Source organism: Procambarus clarkii, chromosome 31, assembly GCF_040958095.1.
Source record: "Procambarus clarkii isolate CNS0578487 chromosome 31, FALCON_Pclarkii_2.0, whole genome shotgun sequence".
NCBI classification, from domain to species: Eukaryota; Metazoa; Arthropoda; class Malacostraca; order Decapoda; family Cambaridae; genus Procambarus; species Procambarus clarkii.
Window position 1 is genome coordinate 22606427 of NC_091180.1, and position 25346 is coordinate 22631772.

At 38.1% G+C, this 25346-nt stretch overlaps 2 protein-coding genes across 22 annotated transcripts in view; both read right to left on the bottom strand.

Annotated features, from left to right (window-relative positions):
* bt (projectin protein bent) overlaps positions 1–25346 on the bottom strand; it is a 157986-nt gene that overhangs the window by 116535 nt on the left and 16105 nt on the right. For 16 of the 21 annotated variants that reach the window (XM_069334528.1, XM_069334527.1, XM_069334522.1 and 13 more), the window contains 6 exons: positions 23877–23912; positions 22074–22835; positions 19323–19340; positions 12005–12169; positions 10838–10867; positions 4124–4276 (listed from right to left, as the gene is read on the bottom strand). In XM_069334528.1, the coding sequence (XP_069190629.1) occupies positions 4124–4276; positions 10838–10867; positions 12005–12169; positions 19323–19340; positions 22074–22835; positions 23877–23912 (1164 nt within the window). The remainder of the gene's footprint in view (positions 1–4123; positions 4277–10837; positions 10868–12004; positions 12170–19322; positions 19341–22073; positions 22836–23876; positions 23913–25346) is intronic. The other 5 variants (XM_045743342.2, XM_045743330.2, XM_069334529.1 and 2 more) reach the window with 4 other exon arrangements.
* The window catches only part of LOC138370111 (golgin subfamily A member 6-like protein 22), a 4264-nt gene continuing 4185 nt past the window's right edge, over positions 25268–25346 (bottom strand). The window contains exon 3 of the mRNA XM_069334098.1: positions 25268–25346. This exon is cut by the window's right edge and continues 783 nt beyond it. The gene's annotated coding sequence lies outside the window, so the exon portion shown is untranslated.

The following is a 25346-nucleotide window of genomic DNA, read 5'->3' on the forward strand; positions in this document are numbered from 1 at the left end:
TGAAGCCTCTCCTTCTTGTGAAGCCTCCTTGTGATTGAATTCCAAAACAATTGAGCTGACCAACATATGTGATCAAGATTTTCAAATGCCAACTTGAACTGTCATATGGGGTTAGCTATCGTTTGCCTTAATGAGTTAATCCACATTATACATTTGCTGAGATCATACATAACACATAAAACAGTGAAGGAAGTTGTTAAATGATGTGTGATGTCAGGAAGGTCTAGGGTTTTACCTGTGTGATGGTCATTGTCACTGCTACGGCATGTTCATGCTACAAGTAACAAGATGTAAACTTTTCATCATTACAAATAATAATGGATGGATGGAAATTTATGAAGAGCGATAACCGAGGTTGTCCAAAAAATTACTTGTTACATCAACATGTGAAACTATGTTTATAATGGAAAAAAAGCCTTTAAATTTCAGTTCCAGTGGCTTTCATCTGCATGTGAGAAAACAAACTAGCCATTATTGCATAAAAATAGTAGCCATGCAATAGTAGCATGGCTACTTCTTATGCAATAGGAGCCATTAATGCATAAGAAGCCAAATTTCGGATTTTGGATTATTTTAAATAGTACATTGATAGGCATGCTTAATTTATTGACAGGCAAGCAATTTTATTTTAAACTTTATCCAAAACTATGTTGGCAACTTGCAAATTATTGCTCAATACTGCCTAACTTAGGTAAAATTTGGCCAAGTTAATAATTCATGTAATGTAATCACTTTAATAGAGTATTAATAATGGCAAACTAATCATGAAATATATAGAGTCTGGCTATTAGTCCGACATATACCCGTACATATTAATATACTTAATCTCAAGTAACTATAAATACGCAAATTAGCCAAATTGTTTGATGATACAAAAAGCGTATTGCTATAATGTGATACAAATATTACAAAACATTGACCACAACATTCCTATGCCGACCCCAGACATCACGCCAGTACCTCTATGATGTACTAAACTTGGACTGAATGCACTTCCTAGATGCAGACCGAAATAAAAAGGACTTTATATTTAGAGTGAAAATGATTATAGATATCGGTTTACTTTAAGTAGTATGGTACATATATAGTACAGTACATCGACAGTGCACATATGAACTTGATGGACCAATAGGAAGTAGATTTTTGTATTACTGAATTTGGACAACCCGGAAAAGTTTCTATATTTATGTTGTAAATGAAGCCTAACCTAACCATCCTCCGTCAATACATGCTATCTGAGGCCTAATATAGTACATACATGTGCTATACATGCTATCTGAGGCCTAATATAGTACATACATGTGCTATACATGCTATCTGAGGCCTAATATGGTACATACATGTGCTATATTAGGCCTAAGCATATTTAATTTTGTTTTTTAATTATAATTTTCTGGACTATGAAATGAATACGACCAACTTCTACTTTCTATTTGTCCATCACGTCGATGTTTGTACGATCGTTCACATTGTAACAAAATGTCTTATCAGAAGGCTGGGGTCATCGATGATTAACTGCATAGGGGTACGTGCTGTGTCTCAAGGAAGGGTTCCAAAACTGCTGAAATGAATAACAGCATGCTGGACCTGTCTGCAGTCCGTGTGACATGTCGGTGATATAGCTTTGTGGTTTCTCTGTTTTTTACACTGTGTATACATGACTTTGTAGTACATATGTGTAAACCTTTGCCCCATGTGTATGTGGAGTGTACACCTTTTTTGTTGTATATGACATGCGGTTATGTCTCACCTGATTTACCTCCAGGTTTTTTTCCCAGGCCTGAGTTTGAGTGGCTGACCTGACCTCTTATCGATAGTCGTGCACTGCTTGAGGACGCGACGCATCGGGCCAAAAGTTTAATATAGTTTACTATAAATGAAGCGTTTTAATATATTTAAGGATATACGTTTTCTCTGATTGAAAGAGGTGACAATTATTTTTGTTACTGTAAGGAAACTGTTGTAACTGATAAAAGAAATAATATTAGCAAATTTGTCGGTGCAAAATAAATATACCCCAAACTATGGTCTAGAAATACATTATTGTATATTTAACATTACTGTCGGCAAACAAGGGCTTTTTCAAAGAAAACGAATATGATTTTTATTAGACTAGGATTAACTAGCCGAGAATAAAATTGTTTTTTAAATAATTTTATATTTATTATATTCTTATAAATCATTTATTGCATTTCATGTAACTTCTAAAACGAGCCCAAATTATTTCAGTTTTTGGAAGCATCTTGTTCTTTGTACAAACCCAACCCAGGTCGTCCTGAACAGTGTATTATTTGGAAAAGAAAGCATAAATAAAATGTAAATTGAAATGCGTTTTAAGTGTTGAAATTTAAGATAACATACTGCCGGAGATTAGATCACCTGCTGGAGAAAGACCTAAGGGGGTTATTACAGATCTGGTAATGCTGAAAGATAAATGTAATTACTTTAATACATTTTAAAAAACACCAGGTAATTCTGAAAGAAAAAATATGTTTAATTATATCACAATTTCATTTATTTAGCCGCGCAGTATAATGTTTATTTATTAAGTTTATTTTATTTAGGATGGGGTAATATTTGTTTAAGTGACGGCGCCCGCGATAGCTATGGAGATTGACAAGCAAATTGTTGAAACACCCAGTTCCGTTGGGTTCTAGGCTTTGTTATTTTGCCAGAGTAGTTCTAGTGAGGAGCGGCCGGAAAGGATATTGCTCTCTTGATCAGGCGGGTTGCACATCGCGCGTGCTAAACACAAGTTCTCTCTGATCAGAAAGACATTACTCTTTTCCGGTGCTGGACGTTAGGAACCAATGTCGCGCTCTGGTCTTGGGCCATCATCCCGTGAGCCTAAGGATCCCATAGGTCATTGGTGTCCTTGACTGGCATGACTAGCATACAGAGCATGCCACCAAAAACCTAGGGTTACCAGGGCATCAAGGTCATCAGGTTCTAAGGGCATCCAGAACATCAGGGACCAGGAAATCAGGGACCCAAAGGACCTTGGTGCTCACTAAGATCACAGGACCTCAAGTTCCAAACTATTACTAAAACTTTTAAAGACCACCAGGAGCTTGGGTCACCAGAAACTCAGGGGGGTTGTCAGACCCCCCAGGGACCATCAAGCCCCTGTGGTAACTAGGACCTCGAGGTACCATGCCTCAGTAATCACTTTAGGCAGCGACATTGGTTGCGTATGTGTTGTCTAACTAGAGTAGGTCTACTTGTATGAGTGGTCTAGAAGGGTTTTGTTAGGGAAATATTAAGAATAAGGAAACAGTCGTAAAATGAAGCTTTAGTCGTAAAAGAAAAAAAAATCTGTGAAAGAGCAGATGAAGAGAAGATAATTTATTTCCAAAATATATTTCATGAGAAAAAAATATTTTTTAAATCTCGGAAACTTACAGTTCATATGATCATATATAACACAAACTGGTAATAGGAATTGTAACAGGTTTGTATGATAGGACAGTGAGTTAAGAGAGGAAATATGACACCCGATCGACACATAAGCAATTTTTCGCAATATATCTTTACGAAGATATATATATATATATATATATATATATATATATATATATATATATATATATATATATATATATATATATATATATATATATATATATATATGTGTGTGTGTGTGTGTGTGTGTGTGTAAATCACGAAAAAATTAATTAACACGTGATGAATAAAGTGACAGTTTCAGATCACGAAGGAAGGATTAAGACAGGAATTTCCTTAAGTACTTTCGTATTTAATATTACATCTTCAGAAGGACTGTAAAATTAAATACGAAAGTACAGGAAATTTCTGTCTTAATCCTTCCTTCGTGTTCTGACAATGTCATATATATATATATTTATGCACGTCTTTGCATGCTCGTAATAAATTCATTTTCTCAAATAACTGTACTTCTTTCTAGTCAGGTGAAGCATGGTAATGAAGCAAATACTTGCAGAAACGTTGCTTCAGTGATGCCAACATGAAAATTACACACACAGACATCGATGCAACAAGACTGAGGCAAAATGTTCAAAAACATGAACTGAAATGAGACGTTTGTGTGTGATCGGGGCCAGGAACGTTGTGCTGAAGACCGGTGGTGGTGGTGTACAGGACCTACCTCGTCTGCGATGAGCAGGGAGGGCCTGCGTCCGCCGGCGCCTTCCTCAGGAGGTACAAGGGAGCCCCTCCTGCTGGGAGGTCCTGAGCCAGTGGCCAGAGACCCACGACGCTCGGGGGACTTGTCCTTTATCACTTCTATCTTAGGAGCGTCCTGGGGAAGAGACAGAATCTTCGAGAAGCTTGATAACGATAAAGTTTAAACTAAGCACACAAATAGGCATGCTGAGACTTAGTGAACATTGTGAGAACAAACATATTCAGTATTATGGAGCTGTCATAGTGATTGAAATTCTCTATGGCATTTTATTTTTACCATTTACACTCTGCGCTTCTCATGCATCTGTAGGAGTGTTAGAGCAGTTAGTGCCACAAGGAGAGGCAGAGTCTTGAATTCACTCTTTTTTTTCTTCTTGAGCTTTGAAAACTTTGGTACTTGGAGACAACAGTGACGCCGGACCCTCTGTAGCTTATGACTGAGTGGCGATGAACCAACTGGTGCAGACACTGCAGGGAGAATTATCTAGGGACATGGTGGCCCTGGTGAGGATTCCCTGGCGAATTTCGGATGCTAGCAACCTACTCGCAAGATCTTTCATAATCAAAGAAATATATAATGTTTCTTATCACGGACCGCCCGTAGCTACGAAGATAAGAAACGGGATCGATATGTTCAGATATGTGTATTGTATGGGGCTTATACGGGGGAAAGCTAGACTAGGTGCACCAGAGCCGCAGCAAACATCATCGTCAGGACTGCCGAGCTGGACGTAAAAGTTCCACCTTGGCGCCATAAGTACAAAAAACAGGTCTCAATGAATTCCGATTCTCATGAATCTCTAATTGAAGTGTTTCGAAATGTTTGCTGACAAAGACTTGTAACGCACTTGGGAAGATCACCGACCTTCCTTGAAGTTCTAAGGTTCAGGGGGGGCCTCTTGCTATTCCTTTCAGGTTCAACAGCCATTAAAGCTGCGGGACTCTGCCTCTGGTAATGAGTGAGTGGCTTTATTGGTGTTAGTTAGCGCTCTCGTCCCTTACACCTCAGTTAATTATTCAATATTGTCGCAGCACCCAGGCCAGCACGATGCGCTCCGCCGGAACACTGATCACAGCCGGCAGCTGTTACTGACACAACAAAACTTTTGTCTTAGAACAAAACTGAACCATGCAAAAAAAATATGTATAAACATTAAACTAAAAAAAAATCTGTAATTTATTTCCCGTCAACTAAACTATATATATATATATATATATATATATATATATATATATATATATATATATATATATATATATATATATATATATATATATATATATATATATTATTAAATATGACCGAAAAAGTAAGATTAATAATTCTAACACGAATTTTCTCAATCTTTCGTACATTACGCTTCACTGTTGGAGGTAAATAAAAAATCACTTCTCCAAAATTCATTTTTATTTCTAGTCTGACGCGACACGGGCGCGTTTCGTAAAACTTATTACATTTTCAAAGACTTCACAAATACACAACTGATTAGAACTTACGTCTCTCTGATATTATATCTACATTTGAGTGAGGTGGGAAGGATGATGTGGCATTAACACAAGACAGAACAGGGGATATTAATAGGGTATTAAAAGTATCAACACAAGACAGAACAGAAACAATGGGTATTGAATAGAAGTGTTTGTAGAAAGCCTATTGGTCCATATTTCTTGATGCTTCTATATTGGAGCGGAGTCTTGAGGTGGGTAGAATATAGTTGTGCAATAATTGGCTGTTGATTGCTGGTGTTGACTTCTTGATGTGTAGTGCCTCGCAAACGTCAAGCCGCCTGCTATCGCTGTATCTATCGATGATTTCTGTGTTGTTTACTAGGAGAAATCCTAGTAAACAACACAGAAATCATCGATAGATACAGCGATAGCAGGCGGCTTGACGTTTGCGAGGCACTACACATCAAGAAGTCAACACCAGCAATCAACAGCCAATTATTGCACAACTATATTCTACCCACCTCAAGACTCCGCTCCAATATAGAAGCATCAAGAAATATGGACCAATAGGCTTTCTACAAACACTTCTATTCAATACCCATTGTTTCTGTTCTGTCTTGTGTTGATACTTTTAATACCCTATTAATATCCCCTGTTCTGTCTTGTGTTAATGCCACATCATCCTTCCCACCTCATTCAAATGTAGATATAATATCAGAGAGACGTAAGTTCTAATCAGTTGTGTATTTGTGAAGTCTTTGAAAATGTAATAAGTTTTACGAAACGCGCCCGTGTCGCGTCAGACTAGAAATAAAAATGAATTTTGGAGAAGTGATTTTTGATTTACCTCCAACAGTGAAGCGTAATGTACGAAAGATTGAGAAAATTCGTGTTAGAATTATTAATCTTACTTTTTCGGTCATATTTAATAATATATGTCTACAGGAAAGACTGCTACCAAAATATACTAATATATATATATATATATATATATATATATATATATATATATATATATATATATATATATATATATATATATATATATATATATATATATATTATATATTTGTAAGTAAATCCCACGAAACGAAAATCTAATATAAAATATAACATTTAATTTCCAAAAAGCGTTTTTTAATAATATCAACCATAAAAGAGACAAACCCACAGCGCTGGCTTGACTCTTGGGAGCTGTATTGCAAGATGGCAGTTTACATATATATATATATATATATATATATATATATATATATATATATATATATATATATATATATATATAAATATATATATATATATATATATATATATATATATATATATATATATATATATATATATATACATATATATATTTATCGTATATAAGCCGTGCACTAGCGGTGTGCCAGAAAGCAATATGTAAGATGCCCAAAGGGGTTCAGGTTACGTAGGGCATTAGCAGAATGATTCAATAATGGTGATGGGAATAGGTCGGTAATCATTGAGCAGGCAAGTGGCTAGTTAAGTGCAGGGTACCTTCCTTACCTTGAGCAGGCAAGTGGCTAAATTAAACCCCTAGAGGATTAGCTTGAAGCCTCATATATAAGGTCGTGAATTAAAAAGTATTTTCTGTCTTACAATTAAGATTAATTACATATTCATTGATTTTTTTACACGATATTTTGTCTTTAAAATATATTCCTCTAAAATACAAGTAATCAAATTTATTGATGTACAAGGAAACGGTAAGACTGCCCTTAACGTCTTCAGGACATTACTGAGGCTTGAAACTATATGATGAATAAATACATACACCACATCAAGTAAATAAACATGCTTTATTTTCATTTGTTCTAACTTCCCTCTGTGTGTAACACGCTACTTATTATGTAAGCCAAAGTTTCATATGTAAAAGACAAAACTAATTATATTTTCGAGTTATATGAGGCAAAGGCCCGGCGAGCAGCAGATGTTACCCACAGAAAGTGTTGGTGCTGGGAACAAGGGAATGGTCGCTCAACGTCGGCTGTGGTGATGGGCGACTGAGTGGAATTCCTCATTACAAACAGGCAATCCTCTGCCACGCAAAGTACTCTAAATAACACGGAGTAAAGCAGAAACTATCTAGATATGCAGCATTTGAGTGAAGCTGATGTGAACACTAACATTCCGCCAGACACCTCCACACATACACACTCACACACAGTACCTTGCAGTCGATGCTCATCCGTCGCTGTCGGAACATACGGATGCCCTTGTCCTCCTCCTCAGGTGTTTCAACGATTTCTGGGAGCTCATACTTGCTCCTGCGCCTCGTGAGCACAGGGATGGGCATGTCCTCCTCCGAAGGACTGATTAAGGCGGGGATTTGAAGCACAGGTAGGATGTTGAGGGGGGGTCGGCCCGGCAGGGGAAGGTTTGGTCTAGGGGGACGGGCAGTGACAGGGTAAGGGGACCATCCACTTTCCTTTTGCTGTTGTTCATCGCGAGAGATGGTAGCTGCGTTGTTTTCGTAGTCGACGTCGTGAATGGTAATGTCAATGAGGCTTTCTCGACTGCTTTCGATATTTTCAATTGTGTGCAGACTTGATTTATTCTTAAAGTATAGTTCACTGATCGCTTGACTAATTTCCATTTCGTTTGATTCCTGATTAGAACTTGTACCGCTTCGTCGTTTCGTTATGGGCTTTTCCTAAAAACAGATACAACTCTGTTTATTAAACTTTAACAGCTATTGTTATTACGACACCGAACATCGAGGTTTAGCTGACGACAAATTGCTCGCGCAGGCATGGCAGACGACGATGTAATGGCTAAGGTAATACAGGCCAAACGAGGTATTGGCGAAAGTAATGCAGGTGAAACGAGGTGCTGGCGAAAGTAATGCAGATGAAACGAGGTGCTGGCGAAAGTAATGCATGCCAAACGAAGCAGCACGTTTCTTAAAAACAGGGTAGACAAGGATACCTCGAATTTACTAATTAGATGAAAATAAATATGGAAAAACATAGAGGGCTTGAAAGCAGATAAGTTATCTACGAATAGATGAGCTAACATGAAGCCTTATGTATCGTTTGAGGTAAATTACCAATTTGTAAAACTAGTCACGGATGAAATGTACGGAATTATGTTCCTGAAAGTAGTTAGAAACATCAACTATGTGTTTTGCAAAAGCTCATAACATCAAATGTATTCAATGGATTGGTTAAAACATCAAATATGTGAACGTAAGTATGGAAAAAAACAGATATGTGGATAACCATATATAAATATTAGAATATATTTGTCAAGATCCATATAAAATATTAATGACTGTGAAGGAAAAAATATACGCAAATATGAAGGTCTCTCAATAATTTTAGACATTTAAAGCATAAAAAATGAGCTCCATTAAAGTTAGGAACACTGGTAATATGCATCACATGACCAGCAAATTCTCGGAGAGAAAGCCAAAATCAAGAGCAAAATTTGCTTGTAACACCAATGTTAATTTTGACAGCGATTCATGTTGAACTATTAAATTTTCATCCACATTTTGTCGTTAGTAACATCCATAACGCCAAAGTGTGTGCCATTCAGCTAGTCTAATCAAGCAACGCTTCATTCATGTAAACCCGAAATGAAATCTCTGGAGCAGGACTAGAGTTGCCATCTCTAGCACAGCATCCCTTTCTCTTCGGAAGGAATATGAAGCGTTACTCGTGGAAGATGACTGAAGGTTACATACTTTGGCGATGACAGCGATAGGGTCGTCGGTCCCCGAGATCGAAGGAAGGTGGTGGAAAGGAAAGCACAGTTCAAGATTTTTCCGCAACATCTCGCGCCTACAACCTACATGTGCCGCCGGCCAAGCAACAAACTTAGTGACCACACAAGCACACAATGATCGTAATCGATTAAAATCAATGATAACTTTTTCTATAGGAGTGTATAGAATTTCTTAAAAGTGAATGGGGTAGTGACGACGATGAAGAAGGATTAGGATAGGAGGAAGCACTACTGTCAGGTGAGGCACTACCTACCTGGCTTGATGTGGTAAGACTCAGCTTAAGAGTAATCTCTCCACATAGCTTATGTCAGTCCCCTTGTAATCCATCACATTAATACTGTCCAAGCTGACACTAAACATAGCTAGTGTCAAACCCGGAATACTGGCGGTTAGAGGAAAATAATCTATATGTAAGAAATTGCAGATTAAAGCCGAAGAAATTGTCTATGAAGGTTTGTATACAGACATTGATTAAATGCTGAAAACTGCTGAAACGTGGCAAATCTTGTTTGGCGACTTTAAGCGTTACTCGGATTACACTGATGAACATTTATAATAATAGGCTACACCAAAATGTTGATAATTCAGCGCTTCTTCTCAATACGTAACTTTTGAACATAATCCATGACTGCTCAAACAGGAAGATCTGCAAAGATTCAGCAGTTTCCTGTGAAAACTAAATATAACAATCCTTCATATCCGTAGAATACGTTAATTTTACAAAGTGTACTTACCATTTTGCCGAATTTTAATTCAGTCGAAATATAATCTACAAATGTACATATTAAACCAAGTGATATCAAATTATCCATGCATTTTATCACAATATCGTATGTGGGATGTTGTTTGAATTCCCAAGGCATGTACACCTCACAGTCAAGATCTACCGTCCTCACACAAAATGCATCTATATTTGCACGCTATGGATGGAATAAGGTGAACACATTGAACTTCTTTACTGGAATAAACAAAATTAAAAAAAAAAATACCAGTAGAGTAAGCTAGATTCATTCATCTCAGTAGATTCACTTATGGAAATATAAATGCGTTCAAATTAGACGCTTCTCAAACTGTGAGAACGAGATGAATTAATATATCGGTTCCATGTGGGTCACAAACATCCGAAATACGACATACAAAAAAAATTAATTAAAATTCACTGGCCTGTTGCGGAAATTCATAATTCGATTTTCATTGTATATATATTCTTAATCTATTATATACAGTAATTACAACATATATAAAAATAAATATTTGCCTGCAACAGCGAAATTGCAACTGTTGCCTGCAACAGCCAAGCTTTAAGGCAGGAGGAATTAAAAATGAAAAAATCGCATTTTCACCAAGGTTCAACTCGGAAAGCAAACAGCGAAGGTTGCAGAACAATACGGGCAGGTATGCGGACACGCCGGATAAAGTGAGCATCAGCCAAGCGTAGGGAAAGGTATATAACACTTCATTAGGCCCACTTACCGATGGCTTGGGCTCTACGATTTTCGGTTTCTACACGCCAGGAGAGAACCCAGACACGGAGATGATAGAAAAAAAGAGAGAAGGAGAGAGGGAGGGAGAGAAAGGGAAGGAATGTCATTGACGAGAGGAGGAAAAAAAATTGAATTAGATCATCTTTTAAATGGTACACTTTTAGAGAATTTCATATACAGTACAAGATATTTCCGTCTATCTCCTCGCTTAACATACCAATCATATTATGTATTCCTGTTAAAGAAGAAAACAACATATCTCATACCATTAATTCGTCATCAGGACCAACATCTTTAATAGAGTTTCCTGAAACAAAAGTTATGTACACCCTAAGTGCAAACAAAAGGGATTACTGTGTGTTTGCGAGTTTGAACTGCAAGTGTTATATAATACTATGAAGCCTAGAAGCTCGTCAGTTTTTAAATAAAAATGTGCCTACATTAGTTTACTTATGTGAATTATATATATATATATATATATATATATATATATATATATATATATATATATATATATATATATAATATAAATGTGGAAGCAAATGTGTTTAAATATATAGTTGCAAGTATAAAGTTTTCCGTGCAACTACTGAAAAAAACACATTGGCTTCTACAAAACAACTTTCTACTAGGCTAACTGGAATGTGGGAGGCGTTACCGAGTATTATTTGTTAGATCTGCACTACCTCAGTAATGTGTATGGCAATTGTTGGGTCCAGTTAACTGCATTAAGTTAACACCTCTTATCAAACAAAAGTATTAGCGAATTTCACTGATAAGCCTACTTAATTTTGTGTTATTATAAAATTATCGGTGTTTAGTCAATCGAGAAATTTGAACGTGTTTCCTGGCCATAAAAGCTTTAGCATCACCGTCCTATATGGGTTTAGACGCTCTTAAAACAAAACAAACCCTTGGTAACACAATCGTAGATTAGCTTGTTTATGGTGTTATAGTCGCCTGGTGCGGTGTCATTCAGAAATATGATCCTTGTTCTTATATCTATCATCTACTACGCCTACTGTGATTCTGTTCCACTATTTGTTTACGTATTATTCCCCCGTATTAGTAACAGTAAGACGTGAAAGCTATCGCTGGATCATAAAGCTGAAAATCACCGAGTTAACACCAGGATAGTGGCTACTGAGGTACCTACGTTTAAATCCTTTTTGGGATTGGCTTTAGAATCTTTGGGATTTTCAGGTTCCAATTTAGATTCTGGTTTATCTTTGGGATTCTTCGGGTTTTTAGGGTGAGGGTTATCTTTAGGCCCCTCAGGGTTGGGGTTCTTCGGGTCTTTTGTATTACTTCCCTTTGACTTCTGTTGGGGCAAGCAGGATTGGGGTTTATCATCTGGTTTACAATTTTATCTTAAAATGACTCAAATTGATCTTACACAGAAAGATATTAAAATACGCTAAATGCTCTAAGTTCAAAGCAACTTTATCTAAGAATGTTACAACTATACTTGTGACTGTTTGATAATATATCACCAACAGTGCTAACAATCTATGAGGTTAGTAGGTTACAAGTAAGAAGTCAATAAGAGTTACAGGCACATACAAGGAGATACTAATGTCCCTTAAGACTACATCCTACAAACACGAGACAAACGCCATGGCACAAAAATATAAACATGAATAATTCAGTATGATAATACATTGTAATTTTAGGTTATTTACACTGAATGTCACAACTCAGCAGACAGAAGTAATGTCACAATAAAACATCAACAAATGTTATGGTTAAATGTAACGGTTCATTGTAATTTAAGTCTCTTAACGTTCAATGGGACAAACTTGGATAGCAGACAGAAGTAATGTCACTGATAATTACTTCGTTATTGCTGAGATGGCAAATGCCTATTAAGAGTAACAAGCTAGTACAAAAAAGTGAAGATGTGTTGTCAACCCGTCCTCTTAAAAATAACGTCGCTTTTCGCTGGTATGCGCGCTATGGCCAAAAGTGGACGTAATTTGAAATGAAATCTACTCACAAAAGTGACGTACTGTCCCGTTTTCTGTTTGAGTCGTCCGGCCTACTCGTAAAGGTTAGGAGAGGAAACTTTCAATTAAAATTTTTCATAAAAATTTGAAACTTTATGAGAATTTCCTGCCGACATAACTTACCAGAGGACCCTTAACTTACTGTTGTTGAAAAAAAATCCCAAATGTATCTTCATTTTTTGTCATTTTCAAATTACGTCCACTTTCGGCCATACGGGCAAACGGCCAAAAGCGACGTTATTTTTAAGAGGATAGGTTGAGAATAAACGATCCCAACAATCACCTCGCATTCTTATTCTAATTCAATTTGTAGCCTCAGCATTAACGAAATATTGTATACTGCTCCGTCAGATTCATTACGTACAACAGATTCCCTGACATTCTGGTCCTGAATAATAGTTTTTGCCACCATAATCAATGCGACTCTAATCATTAAACTTTAATACTGTAAAGACATGCTTGATATCATCCTTGATAACCCATACCGGAGAGAGCTGTTATCAAAGATAGCTAATACTAGTGAGTTTTTTAAATGACACATCTTACAGAATGTCAGGTAAACAGTCTCTTCAAGTAATAACATATATATTTCTTATGCTATTTGGTATACAAAGACATAACGCTCATGAACCACAAACAGTAATAGGTTTGTTGTAATAGTAGCTGGGAGCTGGGGCACAGGAAGAAATGCAAAACGTCAATCTATGCATTGAGGATGCTTGGCAGGGGATGAAGGGCTATTGATGCTTGGCAGGGGATGAAGGGCTATTGATGCTTGGCAGGGGATGAGGGCCTAATTGGCGCAGAGGAGTTGTGACGCCCTTCTAAAAACAATAATTAATGCTTATGGTACTATGCTATCAATTAAGTGGTGCCGGCTTCCATTAAAGTTTCTCGAGATAATGGTATACCGTGATCTTCATTTATATATATAAATTGGACAACGTATAATTAATCTTAATCATTGTACTAGAGTTAAATAGGGGAAAATCTTCAATTACTCTAAAAGATCAGACGAAGGATTCAATACAGAAAAATATACAATATAGCCAGACATTATAAACAGGAAAAGTGACCTTAAGCGAGATAATGGTATTATCTCGGTACAGGTCGAGACTGTGATAGACCTCAACAGTTGACCAACTGTGAGGCAAGGAGATAAGGGAACGCTGGACAAGGAACACTGAGCAATCTGGGACCAGATTAACGAAGTAGTTACGCACGCACTTACGAACCTGTACATCTTTTCTCAATCTTTGGCGACCCTGTTTACAATTATTAAACAGTTAATGAGCACCGAAGCACCAGGAGGCTGTTTATAACAATAACAACAGTTGATTGTGGAGTTTTCATGCTTGTAAACTGTTTAATAAATGTAACCAAAGCCGTCAAAGATTGAGGAAAGATGAACACGTTCGTAAGTACTTGCATCACTGCTTCGTGAATGTGGGTCGTGGCGCCTCACCTTCCGTGGCCAGCCTGAGGCAACCTCACACCTCGTCGACCTCTTAGTACTCCGCTGTTTTCTCGTTCATAATTATTGCTTTAATGTATATTTTCCAGATGTGTAACTGTGACTTTTACTCTAAATACAATAATTGTATTAAGATGATTCCCGGTATTATTATTAAGCTCGCAATTATGTCACAGTTCACTAGATAAACGTTTCATAGTTTTAAAAGTTTCAAAAGTTCACTAAATAACCACTGAAGAAACTGAACTTTGAAATAAGGGTAAAACAGAGGTATGACTGAGCTTTGCCTTACCCATTGTTTCAATATGTCTAATCCTCCACCCCAACTATCCTCCTCCTCACTGGAGTACTCGGAAGACTCTCCCTCATCCTCGTCAGGGTAGGAGAGGAGAGGTCTGAGGGGACGGTGGTGCTGGTGGTGGAGACACCGGGGTCAGTATTCTCCTCCACACAACATCTGCAGCCTCACCTTTATTCTTTTATCTCAGTCTGCTCCGGACACCTACCCCATCCACACCTTTATGCCTCCATCAAAATGCTCCCAAATTAATGTATACCACACGACAGAATTTGAATATATATTTCCCTGGGTGTAAATTTTGTTGTGCGTCGTAGCCAATTCAAAATTACTAGTTACGCTATTACTCTTACTAGAGTATCTGGTCATATGAACATGTATGTCTAATTTTTAACTGGGGAGTCTACTCTTTTATGAGGTGTAGGGGTTCGAGGTGGTGTCCGGAAATCATCCTTACTGCTGGATAGCATTAGGGTGTTTGTTTAATGGAGTCTACGTGCAATTTAGGCAGTTATTTAGAAAGGAAATTAAGGTATTGTCAAGTGTCTGGTATTATTGCTGGAAAAGGATTCTGTTACGAACACATAATCACAAGAGAGAATATGCAAGAAGTAGAGTCCATTTGTAAACAACATATTATAAACATTTATGTCTGTCCACAGTCAACATTTTGGACAGCTGAATCACAAAGACAGGAGGGAACATATCAACATAAAGGCGTCAAAGACTGGAATATCAAACGGACAGTCGTTCATTGAAGAGAAACACTAACTTGGTTAGATGGGTTTATAGAACATTATTGCTTATAGAGGTTTACTGGATTTCCCACTAAAGCTGTATATAATGTACCTGCTGCGTGTCTGTTCTCTGTGATGTGTCTGTTGGCTTGGAAGTTCCGACTTGTACTGTGGGCGGAGACTTGCCCATGTGTTGAGGGTTTTCTGTCTGGGCTGTTGGATGTCTGTAGTCTGTGGGAATACTTACTTCTGCAGAATGAACCTCCTGAGCATCTGTGGTTTGTGGTGCCCTCTTGTTTGTTGGCCTGATAGTGCTAGCTGAAATTGTGGGTTCAATCTTGCCCGTATGTTTGGAATTTTCAGTTTGGGCTGCTGGTTGGATGTGCTTTGTAGGGCTACTTACTCCTGCAGAATTTTCGTCCAGGGTATCTGTGGTTTCCGACTCCCATTCGTCTGATGGTGTGACTGTTTTGACTGGAGCTGTTGGCTTAGGTTTAAATGTATGTTGTGGGCTTTCTGTTTGGCCTTTTGGCTGTGCGTAACTTGTAGGAGTAATTACTTCTTCAGGGTCTCTGTCCAGGGTATCTGTGCTCTCCGATTCCCATTCGTCTGATGGCTTGACTGTTTTAGCTGGGGCTGTTGGCTTAGGTTTAAATGTATGTTGTGGGCTTTCTATTTGGGGATGAGGCTGTGCGTAGCCTGTAGGGCTAATTACTCCATCAGAGTGTTCGTCCAAAGTATCTGTGGTCAGTGGTTCCCATTCGTCCGATGGCTTGATTGGTTTGGTTGGAACTTTGGGCTGTGATTTAATTGTATGTGGTGGGCCTTCCTTTTGGGCGTCTGCCTGTGTGTAACCTGTGGGATAACTTACTCCTGTTGGGCCTTCCGACGGCTGTCCCTGAGAGTAAGTGGGTTCAGGTGTTTGATCATTGTTGCTTTGGTCTGACTTAGCACTTTCATGTTGCTTGTGACGAATCTGTGTCTGTTGTGGACAAGACAATGGGGAGGGGGGGGTGAAGGACAATAATTATTATTACAATACAATTTTGAGTATTCACCGGTAAATGAATGCAAAGGTGCACCTAGAAAATACAGAAGCGACTTACTTTACGTGAAATTGAGTAAACAAACCCGAAACTGTTTCAAGATAGGATATATATATATATCCTGTCTTTAAAGGAAATATACCACATTCTTGAAGTGTTTATCACGCGGAGTTGGAGTATTTCTTAGCCAGGTGACGATAAAGAATTACGATTTTCAAACATTTCTCAAAAAGATCTTCTTTCGTATCGTATTTCCAAGTCGACATGGGTATCGTCCATAAGGTGTCAGGCTTTGCGAAAGTTTTCATGTCAGACGTATGATCATAACCTATCACAACTTGCCCCCCAGGGCGACAGGTTGTAATGCTATGTGTTGTAAACCGAGTGAGCCAATCAAAATAGAATTGTGGAGCGTCCAGGTGATGGTAGAGTGGTAGATTGTGGGAGTGGTTATCTTGAGGTTATGTTGAGATGATTTCGGAGCTTTTGGTGTGGTATGTGTGTGTGTGTGTGTGTGTGTGTGTGTGTGTGTGTGTGTGTGTGTGTGTGTGTGTGTGTGTGTGTGTGTGTGTGTGTGTGTGTGTGTTGTGTAGCAAGTTCAGCTTGGTGGGAATACCCCTACAGCTATTCTTTTTTTTTAGTTCGTGATCGTATTACCACAGTCTTCTTTATTTTGTTAAAATACATTATCATCTATATAGTCTAGTTAATAGGTTAAAACTACGTGGCAATTTCATCTCTAGACGCTATTGCTATTCCCCGGTACTATCCTAGTGTTAGTGCCGCCGCTAGTGGAACTGCCACACTAATCATCGCTTCAGAGGACTTGATCATTTGTTTATACAGGTAAAGCTTATAAATGTTAAAACTATATCATTTTCACTATATAAATTATAGTATATAAAATATATAGTAATAATTTTAAAACTATATATCAATAGAATTACATATAGAATGAGACTGACTTAACACCAGAAAGGATCCCATATTATTCGGAAAAATTAAAGTTATCGTCCCTTCATTAAAGCCCCTAAAGCGACGTTAGATAACTATTGTTATATTCTTCTTCCTAGTAGAGGAGCAGGACATGTAACCTGGGATTGATAGCTCCTTTGTTTAATACAAGAGCCGTTACAATGACAAGTAATTCTCCTGCCGCAGACTTACTCAACTGTGAGAATCAGCAACAACCAAACCGTACAATGTAGATTATAGCGATAACAGCCTATCAGAATTTTTGGATAAAAAAAGGTTTGAAATATAGATGCAACAAAAAAAAATTAGGTTTATAGCTGAAAAGAGCCAAGCAAAAGAAAGCCATATAGGAAGCCTAATAAGATACTTTATCTGCAGTTTAGCTATGGACACGTTTAATGTTAAATCCCAATGACATGATTTTGATTTTGTTAATTATGCACTCCATACCCATCCCGTGGGCGGTAATGGAAAAGACTAAAGAGGCACATAATGGGCTCAGGAACTGGACCCCCCACACGTAACATGGAACAGTCTACCCTTGTGGCCAGGGTGGCAGTCTACCCATGCGGCCAGGGTGACAGTCTACCCATGCGGCCAGGGTGGCAGTCTACCCATGCGGCCTGGATGAAGCCTATGACAACTAAACTATAATGTAGAGCTAATATTTTCATCGTCGCCACATTGTGAAGCCAACTATACCCATGTCATTTAGTGAAATCATATGCATTATTATATAGTATTAACTACCAAATGTAATATGAAAATATACGAAGATTGTTCTAGTGTTGAACACTAATGACTGAGCAGTGCCATAAAAACTTACACATAACTGCAATTAATTTAAGATACAATGACAATAATTAGAAAAAAGTTGTTTATCCATGTGATACTGAATAAAGGCAATACAAGTTGGTCATCGATTCAATTTAAACAGCCATTTCAATAATTTCCAAAATTTCATTCCAGGATAATATTTTGAAAATTTCAGTTTAAATATAATCTTGGATAGGTTAAACGTGTTTTGGGTGCTGGAACATAATCTAATCAGAACCCAATCTAACCAAACCCAGTTCTACCTAGCCCAATCCTACACTATCCCTCCCAATCCAGACCAAATAACAGTGCCTAACCTAATCCAACTTATTTTTGCATAATTTAGCATAATAAGCTTTCACGCATTGTATCAACAAAATCTGAAATGACTGTGTTGGAAATTAGAATTGAGGCTTCCATAACATAAACTACAATGACCAATGCATTAAACAAAATACTGACATGTAAGTAGAATTGCTGAGGATGAAAACAAAATTAAAGTGGGCTCATGAAACAAATTGCAATATGCGTTCACAAGTCTAAATCAAGGTACTACATTTTACATACTTTGATCACCCGCTGCAATAATTTGACAGCATTCATAATTATGTGTATAAGGGGTCACAGCTCAAATACAAAAGCCTGTTTTAGAAACATTGATCAGCTAAAACAAATAGGGGACATACGCACCGCCTGTGAGATTAAAAGAAAGTCTGCACATACACAACAGCCAACATGTAGCTATAAAAACCTGCATTTAGGCCTCAAAGTCTGCATATAGGGAAAAGACTGCACAGTATTGCCAAAAACCTACAGGCAAACAGGAATGCCTACAGTAGACATCAAAAGCTTAGAAGAGTATATAACAAAACTTGTAAGTGACTGAAAATCAGAGGTAGACATACAGTAACTAGAGGTGCACATATAAGATAAACAAAAATGATCAAAGATGAAGATGTACAATGCCTAAAGATTCAGAAAGCCCTGTTTATAGATGTCCACAACGGTTTGAATCTTGCTGAATCTTTTGAGCTGCGTACTATCAATTCCAAAGTTAAATGTCTCTCTCTATTTAATATCAGACCCCTGTGTTGCCGTGTCGATTCACCCAGTGCTGCCTACCTGTTCCTCAGCCTCCTCCTATGTGGGGGAAAAAAGTGGTCAAAGACATTAATGACTTCCAGAGAAGATGTTCACTTGGTCCGTAAGCCTAGCCTGCTCTTAACCGCTATCTGCCTAGCCTAGTATACATCTGTTTGTTGTGGATTACATAGTGTGTAAATTCTTAAATAATAAAATGTTTAGACATCTTTAGGTGACAGGATTTGATTTATGAACTTAAAGGCTTTATAAAATATATCAAGGCATAGAGCAAATGTGATATTTGCTCTGTTTATATATATATATATATGAATATATTTTAAGCCGAAAACAAACTAAAATGCTTTAGAACAACTATTTTGGAGAATGCATTTTATAGTTCCATTAAATTTAAATAATATATGTAGAACCTTGAATTTAACTCTTAAACAGGAGCTTGAGATGCACATGCGGTGGTAGGTTATATATATTTTTTATCAATGGGTAATTAACAATCAGGTGTTATTACAGGGTAAAACAAATTTTTATATGAAACAAAAAGAGGAAAAAAAATAATAAACACCGCCCATTGGACACTGAGAATCTGGCAACAATAATGATAATTTTCCCCTACTAATTCATGGGAAATTTGTTCTTATTTGTGCAGTCTCAAGCTTCCGATGGACGCTTGTAAAAATGGGTGATTTTGAACTCGAATATAAAAAAAGCCATAAAATTTTTAATGTGAGTCGCTGTAATTGTAATGACAAAAAAAGAAAGACAAAAAATATCATTACACAAAACTAGTGAGTTACCGCACTGGTGTTGGCCTAGCAAGACATACATAGTCATTGTATAACGAAGACAATGAGTTTTGAAACAAAATGTAAAAGTTATTTACACCTAATCTATATCAATCCAGTATAATACAGAGGCACCACCAGTACGGCAGGACAGATGAGGTACAAAACAGTAGCGGCCGTAAAATATAGAGGTGGATGACGAGACTTTCTCACGTAAAACAACTTTAGTCGGATTAGAGAATGCTTCTTTCTATAAACATGTTATGTTCAATAACGACTATTAAGGTGAAAGAACCCATTTGTTCATACGTTCGCTTGTTATTATAAACAATTCAAAATGTTTGTAACTATGGAAAAGACAGGCCATCCTCCAGAGTTGCCACAACGGACTTGAAAACAATGTATTAAAACGCGCGAACCTAACCTAACCTACGACCCACGCATAGAAAATTGTTCCTGAACAGCTATGATTTATAGTACCACTTTATTTGTCCTTTTTGGAATTTTGACGTCAATATGTGATGTATTATCTGAGACAGATAAGAACCAGTCTCTCAACTGGAGAAGAACCAGTCTCTCAACTTGATTTCTTGCCAATATTTAGGCTTGCTATGACCGTTGGAAGACTATTATCTGTGGTTTACGAAATGCGAGGTTGAGTTCGTTATCAGAAAAAAAACCGTAGCACTACCGCAAGTATCTGTCAGGTGTTTCTCACGAATATCAATCAAATGCAACATTTTATCAAACAATGTTTCCTTTAGTAAATTGGAGTGAAATTTAGTCTTTTCGTGAGCCACGCCTTCGGCTCTTCAGGTGCGAGCGCTGACTACACACCCGCAGAAGCAACTGACATAACCAACATTATTGAAGTTCAAGTAAGTTTATTTCGAAAATAAAATACATCCCAAAAGGACAGAGTAGATTAGGCTATTTATACCCTTCTAACCAACCAGTAATTGAAATCTGCGTTGCATGGGATAACCTATTTTGTAGACTGTCGCGTCATCCAGAGAGAGATAGAGAGAGAGTAGTGTTGAGTTAGTGTATAAGTCGCATGGGTGAACAAGATCATTATTCGTGTTAACGAGTCGGACAAAGAGAATCTGGTGTCAGGATAGAAGTGGATATAGCGGCCACAAGAAAAACAACATCGAACAACACACAAACGGCCTCGCTCGAGTTGTAATTGCCAGAGCGATCAGCTGTATATGTCTAGTGATGACGTGAATCATTCTTCTGTATGTTTATTATTGCTCAGTGATTAGGGGTGGTGATTGAATCTTGTCAACCGTAAGAAATACAATATTGTCAAGTTATCGAAACGTTTCTCTGTCATTTACAGCATCTCGCCCTGCCAACCATGTATTATAAGCTTCCATAATAAGGTGAGGCATTACAGTAACAATCTTGCACGAAAGTAGATCAAATCGACATATATTATTTTGTGAATAGAACTCACATATATACCGTTGGAAAAAACAGAGCCCTTGTATCTGTATCTTTGCATTTGATTTACCGTTAGTTTAGACTGTTACTCCTCCATGCACTTCGTTTATGATTGGAGTAACAAATTATTTGCTGATCATCTTGTTCTGAGCTGTTTAACGAACTTATTTGTTTTTATTTAATTTTATTAATAATTTACATTATTTAAGTGAGTCATAACAACCCACATAATTTATGTTATTGGTACTGGTTTACTATGTGCAAAAATATTAAATACTTAAATCTTGTTGTTTATGGTACGGTAAATTTAAAAAAAATTAAAGTTGGATAAGTATTTAGTTTGCATAAACCAGTCTTAACAAATTTTGGCTCTTATTTAGCTGATTTTAAATTATAGTTGCCAGAGACGGCGTCTTAGTGTTAGTATTCAAGAGCTTAAAGTGGAGCGTATTTATAAGATACAAGAACCGTCATCTTCCTCAAGTGTGCGTTCGTGCGGGTTTGAGTGCTGGGTTAAGAGCTCACTCGTCCACCAACAAACCTGGAGGGACTCCATTTTGGTCTCCCTTGCTTCCTCTTTCTTCGCTTCCACCTTTACAGTCTCAACCTTTTTCAGTTGCACCTTCTCAGCCTCTTCAACCGCTTCTTCCTTTCTAGCTCCGACCTTCTTTAATTTAGCTCTCTCACCCTCTTCTACGGCCTGTTCCTCTTTCGCTCCGACCTTTTTGAGCTTAACTTTCTCTCCCTCTTCTACGGCCTGTTGCTCTTTGGCTCCGACCTTTTTAAGTTGGACTTTTTGAGCTTCTTCTGTGGCCTGTTCCTCTTTGGCTCTGACCTTTTTGAGCTTAACTTTCTCTCCCTCTTCCACGGCCTGTTGCTCTTTGGCTCCAACCTTTTTAAGTTGGACTTTTTGAGCTTCCTCTGTGGCCTGTTCCTCTTTGGCTCTGACCTTTTTGAGCTTAACTTTCTCTCCCTCTTCCACGGCCTGTTGCTCTTTAGCTCCGACCTTTTGAAGCTGAACTTTCTGAGCCTCTTCAATGGTCAGTTCCTCTTTAGCCGTAACCTTCTTTAGTTTAACTTTCTCACCCTCTAATACGGCCTGTTGCTCTTTATCTGGGATCTTTTTAAGCTCAATTTGTTGAGCCTCGTCAGCGGCTTCTTCCTCTTTAGGTTTGACCTTTTTAAGCTGAACCTTTGTGAAGTCCACCGGAGCCTCCTCTTTTTTAATTTCTCTCCTTTTAGGTTTATCCTTTTTGACAGCCTTTTCTTCCTTCTTCGACTCCTCCTCAACCTGGGCTGCTTCCTTAATAGTACAAGGAGACCAACATCAACAATGAGCACGTGTATCTCGGGGCACGTGCAAACACTGACCACGGAAAAAAAACACTGACCATGGGAAAACATGGATCACGTGTAAACACTGGCCGCCTGTAAACACCGGCAAGGTGTAAACACTGACCACGTTTCACCCCGGAGTACCACAACACCGTCCTTGTGCACACGTGTCTCACTGATGTGACGCCATAGTCATCAACACCGCCTAGCTATTGGCTGGAGACGTGATGTCACATTCGCTAACGCCCACCGGGTCAATGGCAGGAAGAGGCGTGACTTCACACTTGTCAACACCACCTAGCCAATGGCAGAGGGAGGTGTGAAGTCACACTTGTCAACATCACCTAGCCAATGGCAGGAAGAGCGTGACGTCACACTTGTCAACACCACCTAGCCAATGGCAGGAGGTGTGACGTTGCACTTTTTCAACACCATCTAGCCAATGGCAGAGGGAGGTGTGACGTCACACTTGTCAACACCACGTAGCCAATGTCAAAAACGAGTCAAGACAGGGAGGCGTGACGTCACATCTACTGGACATATGATTACAAGAACGGTGATAAAAACTAGACAGAAGATGAAATATACGAAGGACTTGTGACGTTTAGCGATCTGACAACATGCACAGAAGAGCGAGATACAAATGGGAGGAGAATAACATAAAAGTAAAATAAAAGAATATTTTATAAATTGATGTGAAAAGTTTGTAAATAGTTTATATGATGTTCATATTGGTATTATGCATGCATTATTTTTATTTTGTTTTAATTTTATAAAATAAAAATATGTTCTGTTTTTATATGTAGGTTTAGCCAGTGTAAAAACAAAATTGAGAACTTTGAGTGACTAACTTTTATATGAAGGTAATATTGTGTCAAAATCTATTCATATCTGTACTAAAGTGATATAAACAAAATATATTTATTTCAAATCTAATTTAAAACAAAAAAACAAAATATTGGCACTAAGACATGTGAGAAAACAGCAAGAAACTTAAAAGAAATAATACCTGTTGCTCCATCTTCTCCTCCTTGACCTCCTCCTTCTGTGGGGTAAGAAAGAATGCACAATGCTGTGTTAGACACTACTCTGACAACCTCTCAACAACTGCCTACCACAACTAAATGAAGAGTTAGTTTTGCCTGTACCTACAAGTGACGACACAAACCTTGCGAGTCAACTCTACAAATGACAGGAGTCAAAAATAATAAAGAAAGCATTACTGATAATATTAGCATAACCTGTGTTGGGAAGGAAAAATAAATGAGCTTTAGACATGGTTTATAAGATTGTCAGATTTGTTGTTCAATTGTTCATTTATGTTGCCGAGGCAACCGACTACCGGGCTATTTATGGGCGGGGTTTTTTAGGGGTTTCGTTTCACTTTAGTTCTTCGGTGTTTTTTAAATCCTCTTGATATTTTATGTGTTAGCTGGGAGGAAGATCTTGAGATGCAGCGAACCAAGGATAAGAGCGAGAGGCAGCGCCTGCTACACCACACCACGACCAGATAGGGGACGTCAACGCTCAAGAGAACCTTTTATTCTTTGCCACTAACACAAAAAATAAAATAACAAGAGTCAGATGAATGCAATGACTGTATTCATTACTATTGTTTACTTTAAAAAAATATGAAAATGTGTAAAAAAGTAATATTGTTTATATAAAAAAAATCAAACATGTAGGGCAAAAAGGTCTCTGAGCAGGACATCCGTGTATCTGGGAACGGTATTGCCTACCGGAGAGTCTTCTTCAGCCGGGCCACCGAGCAGTTCTAACAGATAACGCTCCATGGGCGTCATATCGTCCATGTCCACCTTAGGCTTTGGCTTTGGCTTTGGTGGAGTTTCAGGTCGAGGAGCGACTGGAGTGGGTGAAGGGGGTTCTTCTTCTTCGTCAGTTTCCTTGATGACTGAAGTCAGAACTTGATGTTTGCCAAGGGAGAGAGGCGGCGATTTAGTCTTCTCCTTTGGTGTAACAGTCAGTGACATGTCTTCCTCACTTACCTCGGGTTCTTTCTTCTTCTGCGTCTTCACATTCGCATCCCCTTCAACCGATGACTTCTTCTTTTTCTTGAGATCTTCCTTTTCTTTAGCTGTAAAGGCAGCAGATTGCTCTTCATCTTCTTCTTCTTCTTCCATTGGTTCTGGTGCTTTTACTTTGAATTTCATTGGTTCTTCAACTTTGCCTTTCTTTGGTTCTTCAACTTTACGTGGTTCTTCTACTTTGCGTGGTTCTTCAACTTTCTGTGGTTCTTCGACTTTCTGTGGTTCTTCCTTGCGTGAGACTGCTGGCTTCTTTTTGTGCGTGTCAGGCTTATATGATAGCTCTACAGGCTTTTTCTTTTTACTACCAATGAACTCCGACAGAAGAGAAGCCATGAGGTCCTCGCCTTCATCTGACTCGGTCTCGGGTTCAGAGATGGTGACAGCGGGGGCTGGCTTAGTTGGCTCCTTCTTCAGGACGATCTTCTCCGGCG